Source organism: Drosophila takahashii, chromosome 3R (genome assembly GCF_030179915.1).
Source record: "Drosophila takahashii strain IR98-3 E-12201 chromosome 3R, DtakHiC1v2, whole genome shotgun sequence".
Taxonomy (NCBI): domain Eukaryota; kingdom Metazoa; phylum Arthropoda; class Insecta; order Diptera; family Drosophilidae; genus Drosophila; species Drosophila takahashii.
The window spans coordinates 23529801-23543690 of record NC_091681.1 but is presented as its reverse complement, the minus strand read 5'-3'; the positions used below and the strand labels follow the sequence as shown (position 1 = coordinate 23543690).

At 39.3% G+C, this 13890-nt stretch overlaps 2 protein-coding genes across 4 annotated transcripts; both read right to left on the bottom strand.

Moving 5' to 3' along the window:
* Window positions 1-1675: 1675 nt before the first annotated feature.
* Window positions 1676-7798, bottom strand: LOC108059851 (epidermal growth factor receptor kinase substrate 8). 2 transcript variants are annotated; one of them, XM_070217790.1, is made up of 7 exons: window positions 7676-7798; window positions 6291-6684; window positions 6189-6233; window positions 5242-6132; window positions 2768-3140; window positions 1982-2322; window positions 1676-1919 (listed from the first exon to the last, which is right to left on the bottom strand). In XM_070217790.1, the coding sequence occupies exons 2-7, from the start codon at window positions 6681-6683 to the stop codon at window positions 1824-1826; spliced, it is 2139 nt and encodes a 712-aa protein (XP_070073891.1). In that variant the 5' UTR covers window position 6684; window positions 7676-7798; the 3' UTR covers window positions 1676-1823. The 2 variants fall into 2 exon arrangements, with proteins under 2 accessions (XP_070073891.1, XP_017000794.2); XM_017145305.3 differs by lacking the exon at window positions 7676-7798 and adding an exon at window positions 7134-7242.
* A 1189-nt stretch (window positions 7799-8987) lies between these two features.
* Window positions 8988-13558, bottom strand: Irc (Immune-regulated catalase). 2 transcript variants are annotated; one of them, XM_070217388.1, is made up of 11 exons: window positions 13287-13558; window positions 12136-12232; window positions 11611-11944; window positions 11369-11555; window positions 10790-10971; window positions 10158-10723; window positions 9877-10045; window positions 9656-9823; window positions 9480-9597; window positions 9262-9424; window positions 8988-9095 (listed from the first exon to the last, which is right to left on the bottom strand). In XM_070217388.1, exons 1-11 carry the CDS (start codon window positions 13360-13362, stop codon window positions 9065-9067), a joined length of 2091 nt encoding a protein of 696 aa, XP_070073489.1. In that variant the 5' UTR covers window positions 13363-13558; the 3' UTR covers window positions 8988-9064. The 2 variants fall into 2 exon arrangements, with proteins under 2 accessions (XP_070073489.1, XP_017000798.2); XM_017145309.3 differs by having other exon boundaries at window positions 9877-10024.
* Between the last annotated feature and the right edge of the window lie 332 nt (window positions 13559-13890).

The following is a 13890-nucleotide window of genomic DNA, read 5'->3' as shown; positions in this document are numbered from 1 at the left end:
CTGCCTTATGCTTTATGTAATTTATGTTCGGACAGTTGTCGTTTTTGGCTAGGACTCGCATATCTTGGCTGTGTTTAATTTTATTGGTTATAGCTCTTGATCGTCATGATAACCCGCTGACCTTTTTAAGTGCCCACCTTTTCTAATGGGGGAGACACAGCTGTGACCTAGAAAGCTTTTCTTTCGAAAAGGTTTCCAAATCGGCGGCCTGTGTGTGTCACTGGCTCTGCGTGACCGTCGTTATGGCTAATTGTTTTCATTAATTAAACATTTCGGCCGTCCAAGAGCTTAATGTACAAAAATGGGGACAGTACTTGCTGTGAAAAGGCAACCAAAAATGTTTTGTGGTAATGCTAAAATGAAGAAATGCAGTGGTTTCAGTACACAAGTGATGAAAATTTCAGTTAAAAAAGAGTCTTTACTTAGACCTCTTCAACTGATACTATACGAATATTTCCATATGATACCTCATTTTTTATAAAATGGCTAAAGAGCACCTAACTGCAGCAAGCAGAGCGTTTAAAGTATTTCTTGGCAGGAATGTTTGCCCCTGTCTAAATCAATCGTATTTCCAAATAGCCAAACAGTTGGTAATTATCTGTCAGCATTAACTGGCCGTAAAATGTGCAGCCAACATAGTTGCATGGAAAGAAGTCAACAGGCATTACAGAAAAACACAGCCTGTCATTAGATGCATTACATTCACACACAATTGTAACTGTCAAATGCGTTACAGATCGATTAAAAGTCCTATCCGTAACAAAGGTTGACAAAAAATCAAGTATCACTCATAACTCGTTTGCTTTTTGTTTGTTCGCTGCAATAAATTTGTGTATAATTGATTCGATTTGACCGTCTATTAAACCCAAATAACCCAGTGGACCTGTTTTGTGCGTGGCGCGTAATTGCAAAATTAATTCGTTCTAATTGGCAAAACCGCCGCAGAAAGCGAAACAATTGGACATCGGTTGTAACTGGACAAACTCGAAAAATCAAATTCCGAATCTGTATCGAACAAATGTTGTACTTTTTGATGTTTTAACGAGTAAGTACACGTGAACATACGTACATATGTATGGCCCAAAAGCCAGGCGAACAAGAGACCGGTTGGAGCCTTGAAACATGTGACTTCACAGATCCAAATTATTGGGTGAACAGGCGCGTGACTTACATTTTCAAATGGTTCCCCCGCAAAAAGCATCCACCAAAAAGATATAGGCACATGACGCGTCACGCCCTTACCGGTTTTGAACGCCCACTTATCAGACTTTTGGGATGCATTTACGATGCAGAATTTATGAAGATTACCACTTATAGTTTGGCAATAATATTGCACTTAAATTGTTGCAAGCTAGTGGGTACTTCTTCATATCACGGAAAATCAAGCTCCAATTCAATTCGGATATTATGCAGGTGCTTTGATTGACGTCTGCAGTTCGAAATGGAGTTAGACATAAAAGGTATCTGGGTTAACCAATAAACATTGCATTAAGGCATAGTTTATAACCAGTTTGTCTAAGGTTCCTGTTATGATAAACATATTCTTGCCTAATTAATCATGTCGGAGCACTGAATAAGGCAATTATGCATACTAATTACCCGTTTGAAAGTTAGAAAAGCAATCCTTACTCGAATACAGGAAATTCAGATTTCATACAAAAGGTATAATTTTTTTTTGTCTGGTTTTTTAATGTACATATGAACACTTTTAACATAAATGAAGGAATATTACACATAAATAAATTAATGGCAAAGCTTAGCGCATCTGAGGCATTGTGGTGTCTCTTCGATCTCGAACTATTCAAATCGAAACAATGGGAATCCTAGAAGACCTCGTCGCGATTGCCATTAGACTGATCGGCCTTTTGACGAGCTCGAGCCAATTTGGCAGACAGCTCCGATGATCGAATGGTTTTGTACTGCAAAAGGAATTTAAATTAAGAATCAGTTTGTTTATAGAGGGATATATTCGTAATCCTACCTCGCAGAAGTTCTTTTGCAGCACGATCTGGGAGATGAGGCGGCGACTCTCCCGCTGGCCAAAGTAACTTTCGATGGTGTGTGGTGACAGGGCGAAGATCTCCTCGCCACTGAGTGTGTGCAGACGCTTAATGATGATGTCCGAGAAGCCCTTGCCCCTCAGCCACTCCTCCACCTCGCGTGGCTTCGAGTTCTGGGTGATGTAGATCTCGGGAGTTTTCAGGATTTCGAGATCCTTGCGCCTCTCCCGCTGCTGTAGCAAAACACGCAGCTCGTCGTTCACATCGTCCTGCATATAATAGGCCTGGTCATCGGCCTCGCAATCGTTGCGGGCCCTCATGGCTAAGGAAATGGAAAGAACAAGTTTTTAATATTTAGTTTAAGTAAAAAGCTGCTTAGAGGTTTAACAAATCTATCCGAAAAAATAATAATTTCTATCAATTTTATTTTATTATTTTCATCTACTGCGCTTCAAGACCCTTAAAATAGGGGTAAGCAGAATAAGAAGAAGAATTTACTGAATGTTCATTGTCAGCAAGTAGGATGTAGTCAGTTGTTAGGATGATATAAATAAATACAAATAAAATATAAAAATCCTTGCTTGAATTTCTAAATATCTAACTTTTAAAGGAATGAGTTTTTTTAATTGTTTATTTTGTTAAAGGGTGTAAAAGTCTTGAACCATCAAAATGTGGTTACCCCTTTTTTAAATTTTTTTTTATAATATATGTGTTAACTGGAAGCTTAGTGTAGGGGCTAGCTTTTTAGTAATGGATTAAGAACCCACCTGCTAGTGCTCCTGCCGCCGCCATGTTGCGTTTGAGGGTGCCGCTGGGCGTGGGCGGCTGACTGTCAGTGGGCGGCATCGGGGGTGGAACGGGCACGGCATTGGGCACCGAGTAGGATCGCGGCAATACCTTGCCATTGGCCGACGGCTGCTCCACGGGAGCGGTATACATGGCCATTGTGTTGCGGTACAAGGGGGGATTGATGGGCTCCTCGCCACCGTTCTCCGTGAGAGCCACGGAAGCCAGGGATTCCGTATCCCTTCCATTTACCCCGGGCTCAAAGTTATAGGGCGTGAGCACGGTGTGCGGCACGTAGCCAATGCTTCCATACGAATTACGGGCCTTCCACCAATTGCGCGAGTCATCGATAATCTTAGAATCAGAAGAGGTATATCTTTTTATAAACTTTGTTATCGGATTGATTGGGAATCAAGTTCGCGTAAATGCTATATCGATAAGATTGTTAGTATGCTTACTTTCGTAAAAATAAATACAAGGTTTATTAGGGGATGTTCTAATAAACAACGTGTTAATGACCTAAATTTTTGTTAAGAATATCTACCAAGAAATCTCCTAGGTTATTCCCTTAATTTTACAGTTCGTGCTATTATTATTACTCCTTCTAAGAATGTTTTTATCATTATATTGAGCACTTATCAACGTTTTTTAAACAGCTTATGGTTAATATCTTATCAACTGAAACTCTTTAGCTTTTACAGTATTTTACTTTTATTTTAATCTCCAGTTTGCCTTGTGCATTTTAAGATGTTTAGCAATTAAGTGATTAAGCACATATACACTCAAAATAAAATTAACCCTAAAGTCAAGGAAATCGCCCTACTTTTGTCTTCAAGACAAGCTCGCCCTAAATTTTAGGGTCAAATTTTTCTATATTTTTGATTTTTTTTGACGTCATATTTCTAAATTTTAGGGTAATTTTACTAAATTTAAGGGCAAAAATTTCTAAAAAGTAGGAAATTTTCCTAAAAAATAGAAATTAAAAACAAATCAAAAAAACATGTTCAATCATGATTTTTTTTTGTATATACGTTTATATTATGTACTCCTCCCTATATACATATGCAGGCGTTGTGTGTCTTGTATATTGTGAATGTTAAAGGTTATGTATTTATTATTATGTATTTGCGCTTGGATTTCTTATCTAACCAAAGCCAAATGTGGTTGTAAATGTGGACTACGGGACTGCGGAAGATTGGGAAATGTAGAAATTATGATTAGTTAATATTTTATCTTCATGAAAAAAACTTACGTTTTTACTTGTCCGTCGTGAGAATCGAACCCGGGTCTCCCGCGCGAGGAGCGAATGGCCTACATACTGGGCCATTGTAGCACTTAAATTTGATGTGGCAAACCGAGCATTGTATGTAAAGGGTCAAGCGGAGAATACATTTGAATACTAATTGCATAATTTTGACCATTCGCGTTTTACTTATTTACATACCTATATACATATGTATATATTTATGCTAACGCAATTTATATTATGTGTAGTATATAGTAAATAGCTAAATATAAACCAAATTATTTTCGGTTTACCGCTTGCCATCAATAAAAAAAGGAATAAAAAAAAGAGTAAAAAAACAAATTTAAAAAAAAAACAATAAAAAAAATAAAAAATAAAACTAAAAAAAAAACTTTAAAAAAAAAGGTAAAAAATTGTTTGCTCTGGGACTCGAACCAGGGTCGTTTCGATTTCTAACCAAGCGCTTTAACCGTCTGCGCTACGAGTACAGCCGCCCGGCAGCTGACAAGTTCTGGCATTGAACATTTTGGTGTGCCAGAGCATGTGAAAACAACTATTTCTATTTTTTAGAAAAACTTCCTACTTTTTAGGAAATGTTTCTATTATTTAGGGTTAGCTTAATTTTAGGGTTAGGGCACTCATTTTTAGAAATGGTGCTGACAAAATATTTTATTATTTTCGTTTGCCTTTCTATTTTTCAGAAAATAATTTCTAATTTTAAGGGCATTTTTTCTAGATTTTAGGGTGATTTTAGTTCATGGTAACCATTTTCTACATTTAAGAAAAACTTCCTGGATTTAAGGAAAACTTTCTTGACTTAAGAAAAATTTCCTTAGATTTAGAAATAACTCTCTTGTATTTAGAAAAAAGAAATTTTAATGGCGATTTTCTAAAATTTAGGGTTAAATTTATTTTGAGTGTAGGCCTTAAAACTGGAATATATTTTTAAGATCCAGAATAATGCCTCCTACGTGAGCAAATAATTATGAATGCTAAATCAAGTTGAAGCTGTCGCACTTATTAATCTAATAAACAACTTAACAATAAGATAAAATCAATTTTAATTATTTTTGTAGTGCCTAATTTGGTTAGATAATATCTTGATGACAGAATCTAAATGAATTATATGGATATTCAAAATTTAAATTCCTTCTCTTTCACTTTGATATCGTTTAGTTATTTAAATAAATTAAAGTATTGGTTACTTACCTCCAGATACTCCCCCTTGGTGACCTTCAGTTCCTTGTCGTTGGTGGCCGACTTATTGAAGGTAACCTCGGCGATCTTGACGTTGCGGCTCTCCAGTCGGCTCAACCAGGTGCGATTGCCGAGTCCGGGACTCGGAGGCACAGGAGCGAGTACTGGCGAAGGCGTCGTGGTCTTCTTTAGTGCAGGAGCCAAATACGGCACCTCCTCATCCACCACCCAATCGGGCGACCAATCGTCGTAGAAGATCGGATGATACGAGCTCTTGTGGTCCTTGAACTGATCCTTGGGAACCGTCCAGTTGGGACCGAGGCTCTGCCACAACTGCTTCTCGTTGGAGTCGAGCGATCCGTTCAGGAAGGCGATGGTCTCGCGACGCAGGAGAGGATTGACCACAGCCTCCGGCAGACCCGCATCCACATAGATATCATTGCAAACGGTGACGATGGATTGCAGCGATATGAAGACATTGTGCACCGGATCGGTGGATTTGCTGAAGTGGTTCTGCAGCTTAACAGAGTAGATGAGGGCCAGTTTAACCTTGGCCAGAATGTCATGAAACTCGCTCTCGATCGGGGGTCGTGATCTCAGGACCAGGAGTCCCTCCCCATGAGGATTGTGCTGCTCCTTGCGCAACTTTAGCTCGTTGAGGGCCTCGGCGGCATAATGAAGTCGTGCCATGAATCTCTCGATGTCCTCGAAACAGTGGTTGATCACCTGTACATCCCTCTCCGTCTGCTCCTTGTCCTGGGCGTTCTTCTCTGCCGCGATCCCTGCCACGGCAGCAGCTATTCCATACTGATCCTTGGCCTGCTGATTATGCGGTCTGTCCGGTTTGGGCAGCAGAATGGGCGTCTTGTTGCGATCAATCGTTACGGGAGTGCCCTTGCTTAGCTACAAGGAGTTATTGGATTAATAAATAAATTGGATTAATAAGCTAACAAACTCACCGTCTTCAGATCCTCTACCAAATGCACTGAACTCACATCGGTCACCTAAAAAAAATCTAATTAAAAACAGGATTCTTTGCTAAGAAAAACTTAATAACTCACCTGGAAAATGTGCATCTCGGTGTTGCCCAGCGAGATTCCCGGTACTGAGAAGACCAGGATATTATTGTAAGCCTCCTGGGGATGCTCACTGATGAAGGCCGTGGGCTCTGTGATCAGGCTGCCCGGAAAATTCTCAATCTCCTTCATCTCACTGTCCAGCATAACGAGCCACTGGCCATTGAAGCTCATGAACATCTTGTGCGGCCAAATGCCTCCAGTTTTGTCCAGTTCGATCAGCAGCTTCATCTTCTCCTTGGGCTGCTTGATCTCGGCCTCGGTCTTCAGCTTGAAGGTGGCCAAGTGCTCCAGGGCGTAGGTGGGTTTGATCTCGTCGTAGTGCCCATTTGCCTGATCGCCGGCAGGGACTCCATTTTCGTAGCCGTTACGTGGCATCCTGGGATACATGAAAAAGGGCATTCCAAATTTATCAAACATTTATCTATCGTTCTTATCATAGAGTGTTGTGCTTTCAAGTTCAATAATCAGTAGGCAAATAAATAGTAAACTGCGCAATTTTACACTCTTCTCTTTTCTATTTGTTCTATATTGTTCGATTTGTTTTGATGATAACGCTACATAGTATCTAATGCATGAAAAAGGGCAATTGTCAATAAGCCAATTCCGTGTCTACAATTCCAAAGTCCAGTAATCAGAAAAATATGGGGAAAGCCCCAATTGTTCGGGAAATCTAGGAATTATAACTTATAACATTTAAAAAATCTACTTTTTTTACAGATAAACACTTTTAATAATCCAAAAAATAAGATTGACAACTACAGACAATCTTGGCGCCGATCTGTGACAGTTTCCTGTCTATCGTTAGTTAGATAGTAGGATATTTACCCATACTTGACCGATATGGGTCGAAAGTATTTCAAGGTCCTATTGCCTGCTTTGACCATTACTCCGTCGATGTGGAATCAAAGCGTGCTGGGAAACTATTGATTCCGAGTGGGCAATGGGAAATAGATAGACACTATAGATACCTTTACATGCAGACACACAATAGTACATAGAAGAGTACCCTTTTTCACCTGTGTGGTAGCTACCTGCCCGATAAGATAAACGCAATTAGTTTGCGATTGCCTTTGCTTTTTGCTTTACGTTTTTCACTTTTGCAGTTATCACAAAGCCAGGAAATTCTTGGCACATGAAGCAATCATTAATGAAAGCTTATTACATAAAACTTCGAATAAAATAGTTAATCGTGTATTTTTAGGCCATGATTTCTGTTCAATTATTTACCGCCATCGGCTGGCCGGCAGTTGTGATTTGAGATTTATTTGCCGTTTTCACTGGCATGACATCAGAGATCCTAAGATACCGATGTCAGCGCCATAATATTGGTATCTTGATTTACAGGCTCAGATGGACCGATGGGTTACCTTGTTCTTCCCACTGTGCTCTTTATTTATTTATTTGCTCTTTTTTCCTTTTGGCCCGAACTCGCACTCTCGACCCGCTGCGAATCGAATTCCAACTCCAACTAACTGACGTTAGCGGTCCCAAGAGGAATCGGCGATATCAGCTGGCTCCTCGCTCATTAATTGATTGCCTGAAATTCATAGATATCGCAAAAGCAAAAGTGTGGCCTAATCTTATCTCTCGGTGCCAGTGTCGCGATTGTGCATCGTATCGCTCGGAACTCATTGGCAGTTCGCCGTGCTTATCTGGCGGAGTAACAATAAAAACAAATATACCATTCTATACCATGAGTCCGCTGGCGATTCAAAAGTATAGATTTCGATAGGAGCCGTTGACCCTGGGCCACCAAAAAATACTCTTAAACAACCATAAACAGGTGTGGGTACCACTTAATTCAGCGAAACATTTTTGCCATTCTTGCGCAGACCGACAAAGTAATCCCAAAGTGTTCGGCGTACTGGGAGTCAAATTAATCAACTAGAAAGTGTTTTAAAAGTTCATAACATTTGAATAATATTTAAAAATTAATTTTCACATGAATCACCCTTTATAATATCACAAATATTCGCCCAGATAAGTATTATTTAAAATGCTGGCAATAAGACTTAAAGACAAGAACTGGTTTTACATATTTACTTATTTGTATATCTAAATACCTACTTTTTTTTATTTTCTATCAAAATGTAGAAAAGTCCTAATTTTCCAGCTTATGTGAACAATTTGTCGTCCATCCGTTATCAACTGTCTTATGACTAGTTTCTATAAATATGTTAATTAAAATAATTAATGATTTTAAAAATTTTCAATCAATTAAAGAAGAAATTAATCTATCTACAAAGTTTTTTATATCTCATACGGTTATCATAAAAAAATATATTAACATATGAATCATTCGTAGATTGGACTTTTAAACAATCTTTCTAAAGCTCTAAAAAAACTGTTTTATTCATTTATTGGCCAATAACTTTTATGGGTGCTAATTGTGACATTCTTACCTTTTATTGGTGTTTGCGAACTAATTCACGTAATAACAGAAAAAGCGACCCTCTTTTCAGATGAAAATGGAAAATGGTTGATTATGGCAATACACGTATCGCATTTGCTGCAACACTTTTTGTAACAACTTTGATTATAGTAATATTGCGTGACTCTAACGAAGTTGCTTCTGAATCGAGAGTTATCAAAAGTGTCAATCAGACAATCGATTTGCTGTTCCATGTTTATTTACACAGAACGTATCGTTAACGATCAATGTAGTAATACGAATCAAGAGTTTGTTGAGGTATTTATTCGTTTTTTTTTTTGGTTTGGGAACTTAATCTAAAATTGCTTTGGAGTATTGTCAACCTCTAGACATCTTCACAAGATACCATATGATTGCTGTAAGAAACACGGAAAAAAACAAACATTAAGGTTGTAGATAATTGCTGTTGCCGAGCTTATCACTCCGGTACTCAGTCTAATATCAAATGGGAATCAAATTGTGTGCAGACATGACTCAACCGGGTGACAGGTGATCTATTATGATGGCATTCCGAGTACTCACCTGGCCGATGGCAACTGGAAGATATTCTGGGGAACAGCTGAAAGGCCGGAGCTCAGACACAGGAGTTTGGTGCCATTAAATCGACGATACTGATCCACCAATTGGGCGTGCTTCTGGTCCTGTTTTTGCTCGTGTTGCTTGAGAACGTGTACGAATTGCTCGGCTGTAAAATAAATAATTGAGTGACGGATCGTATAGGTTTTTGTGGAATAATATACCTATTATGCAGCTGAAGGTGGGGCCAACGGATCCGTGAACAGGCCTCTCCGAAATGCCACCCACAATTAAATCCACATCAGACCAACTGGAGTAGATGGTCTTCAGCTTGTCCAAAACCTTAAAAAAAAGGATTTCCAAATATTTGGTTCAAATAATAAGAATATTATCATATTACATCTTTGGGAATGTATTGCTCAAAGTCCCTCCAACTAGTCACGGGTTTGGACAGGACACAGGACTCTAAATATTTATGATATGGCAGCAGACCGTGATCCCTGCCTCTTTGGATGTCGAAGGCCAGAATATCGGCATGCGTGGGCTTGGTGTTCTTGTGCCAAACGACCTGAAAAGGAATATCTTTTTATCTAGATCATTAATTAATATCAGTAAACTTACACCACCCGCATATGTGGAATCCATATCCATGGCCTGCTGATTGAGTAAACTTTCGAGAATTTCATTTAATTTGGAGGACGTGTACTGCAGCTTTGGCTTGTAGATTTCTTCTTTCAGCTCGAACAGGTTTGTTGTCGGCAGATCCTTGCTAATAAAGATATATTGGGATCTTAGAAAGGAAATTAGAAATACGATCTGCCAATTTTCAACTCCAGTTTTTAACTGGTTTGCTAAATTCATCCTAAATTTCGAATAATTAAATTTAGCATCTGGTAACCTACCCTTCAGATCCGTAGACTACATTATCCTTGGTCAGATTTTGCAATTCGTTGGGCAGCATGGAGAAGTAGAATCGAATGGCGGCCACCGCGAATTCATTGGAGACCTCCAGGGCGTGCTTATTTGGCCTTCTCTTAATCTCAGTGGCCAATCGATTGCCGAGCACCGCCGGCAACCACTCCTCAATGACCACTCGACGGTATATGGCCACATTTATGGCCTTGGCTGCCTGGAAGAGCTTCTCATCGCCCCACCGGCGATTCCTTTCATGCAGTTCGACAGCCAATTTGTTGTGGTTGCGCATGAAAATCGTGTAGATCAGTATGGAGAAGGGATTGCTGTTCACCCGCGAGTCTCCGGCAGCAAAACAGGTGCCATCTCCGATTTTATCCCGAGCACAGAAGGAGGGTCCTTCCGTATCCGTGGCCATGGGCAGCAGGGCATTGTCGTACTCGCCACGCGGCGTTGTCTTCAATAGTCCTCCCTCGAGGACCCTCAACTTTTTCTCTGCCGCCAAGGTGAAGCCGTAGAGTTGCGACAGATCCAAGGATCCCGTGGCCTGGTTGAGCTATAAGATCAAAGAAATCAGTTCAAAATCAGTTTTCTTAGTTTTCCACTAGCAAATTCTTCTCACCTGCTCGGCGCCACCGAAATTGCAATCGGCCACGGCCAGAGCACTTCTCACATAATTGAGGCAGCTGGGCACGTCGTATTTCCCACTGGGCTGGTACAGAATGGGAGCACATGCCGGGTGGTGGTGACGCGGCTGAAGGTTGATCTGGTCACGGCTGCAGCACTCGATCGGTGCTCCACTGCCTGGGAACGGAGAATCGTTAATTGAATTAATTAAGTGGCAAAGAACGTTTTTATCAAGGAAGCCATCGTTTTTAATTCTTTAAAATATTAAATAGTATTTATAACAAAGGTCTGCCTTTTCAAAACAAATTTTTGGATTTGTAATAGATTTCGTTTACATGGACTACATTAAAACATAAATTAATATATCTTTCGTGTGTCCTTACAGTGGAAATTGAGGAATTAAAGTTAGAAAGGTTAATAATAATATTGTATGCTGTTTTGAGTGTCTGCACTAAGAACTATTCTGTTTATTTATACTAATCCCAATTTTTTAAATTTCTTGATTCAGCTCTATGTGTCTTCTTTGAATCTTTTTCCCAACTATAAGTAGATTTTAATTAATAACGACACTTACCCATTGATTGTGACACGGGCTTGCTAAGATCGTGCTCCACGAATTGAGCCCACTGTGCCAGTCCCAAATTCGAGTTGTTCTCGACAATTACTTCATTAAGGGTCTGATTGTCATCGGGCTCGTAGAGCTCCTTACTAATGGACCAAGCAGCCGGAACAGCATCCCGACTACCAGAATTGGGAAACATCTGAAAGTATCAAGTATTATAGAATAGTTTATATATTTAGTGTATCTATACGTGCCTCATAAAAACCGTTCCTGTAATGGCTGCTCTCGAGTAGCCTCCTAAAGGCATGGTGACCTTCCCGGTTTCCCTTGAGCAAGTTCTCGCACTCGGTCCTTAAAGTACTGCCCTCCGGAAGTGGTTTTTGCTCCAGGTAACTGCGACACTCATCCCCATCGATTTCATTTGGAAGGCACTCGCTGTTGAAAACAAACAAGCTGGATTTCAGGATCTTCAGAGCTAGGAAGCTATCCTCCTTTGATGCCAGATTTGGTAATGTTTCCAGAAGTTGGGCATGTGAAAGGCTTCCGTTTTTGACAGTGATGTCGGAATTTAACAGGTTATCCTCCAGCCTGAAAAGTGAAATATAATAATTAAAATAATGATAAAAAATTATAATATATTACGCTTTATGTTTCCTATTTTGTAGTGCTACTATAAGTAAATCAAGACTTGCAGTCAGGAAAGTGTCACTTCCCAAACTAATCAGTGTAAGTCATTTAATTTAACTAGTTTTTAAAGTAATAACTAATTATTTACAAACCGCTTTTGTCTTTTTACTGAGTCAAGAGCTGAGTCGACCAACTGCAACCATTTCGAGGCCGGAATCCTGTTTAACTCTGCATTAACATCCCGTCTGGCTGAAAATATAAAAAAAGGTAAATTAAATAATAAAATTGAAGTTGGATCAGATGAGTAACTTCTGCTTTTATATTGTGCGAGATTTGATTACTTATTTATGTTGTTACTTTCGTGGGAATTTAATTTCTTGGCGTCGCTTTAAACTAATTGGACAATTTCAAAAGAAATGATTTATTTGCACACTGGAATATTCCACAAATTAAGCGCTGTCAACACTTTAATCGAGACAATTTAAGAATACTATATTACAAAAGGTCATAATCAAGCAATACAAGATAGCTTACTAGCGAATTGTTATTAAACAGCTGATCATTATCGAAAGTGTGCATCCCCCTGTTAAGAGAAATCTAACTGCTCAAAATATGCTAATTGATAAAATAAAAAATGAATCTAAATCGGCAAATAAACATCGATTTATTGCCACGCTTATACAAATCTATTTGGTTTCAAATGGTAAACAGTTTTTGATTGGGGGTTTTCTTAGTGATAAGAAATGTGACGAAAGTGAACTTTCGGGGTGAGCGTTTGGGATTTATAGGAATCTTTATCAACAAGTACTTGCAATTAGTTTTCTGTTATATTGAACACATTTTTGAAATGCTTACTATAATGAGCCAACGTGATTCTTGGGAAAAACAAGTGCAGTCATTCATGATGATATAAGGCGTGAGCTTTGACCATCGATCACTTAGCACTCGCAAAAAAGAGGGAAAGTACCTTTTTGCATCAAGATGATAAAACTTTATAGTATCAGTAAAATCATAAATAGGTTTGAAAGTTCGTAGTTCCCAAAAGACGACGATCCTCCGTTTTTTTATGTCTTCCTGTTTAATCAATAAAATATGTATTTAAACTGGACACTTTTATTATTGCGGTGGACCGAATATTAAACCAAGCTTTAAAGTCAATACACTCAATTTTTCTCTATTTTCATGCTTTCTCATTTAAACTCAGCTCTCTTGGAAGAAATTAGCATAAGAATAAGAGATAAATGATAATGATAACTCAAAATATCCAGAATAGTGTAGGGCTTCTTCTTGTTATCAGACTTACATTCTGCCTCGCCAATTGTCAATAATGATGCTCCTATTATGAAAGCCAGCAGGCAGTTGTACTTGATTCCACCCATTGCAGTGTTCTTTGTTCTAGAGCTCGGATCTCTCAGTCCACCGGTTGTGATTCACACGTCAATGGAATTTAAGTCACGTCGCTAGCTTGTGATAAGGAAGTGATCCGAACTGCGACTCTATCGCATTCGATCCGCGCTTTCCGTTCAATTAAAACCGTGTCGACGGCTCAGCGAATCGTAGACTACTGAGCTTGGGGGCAAATCTCGGAAGAATCGAGCCGATGAGAATGAGGCGGATCATTACCACGCACAATGGAGCTCATCATCGTCATCATCATCATCTGGCTCGCCGCGCTCTCTCATCGGATAAATGAAATCGAGTAAACGTAAACAAAGTTTATTTTTGTTTTGGCTTGGTGAATCAAGCCGTTTGTGTGTGCATCTCCCACAAAGCCGTACAAACACAAACATAATATGCAAATGGTGACCACACCTGAGGATTCATTTAAGCCCACGCCTTTATCTACCTGTTGAGAAAAGTAATGAGTTTGTTAAGCGCTTGCAAAATGCTTGGGGTTATATATTTGC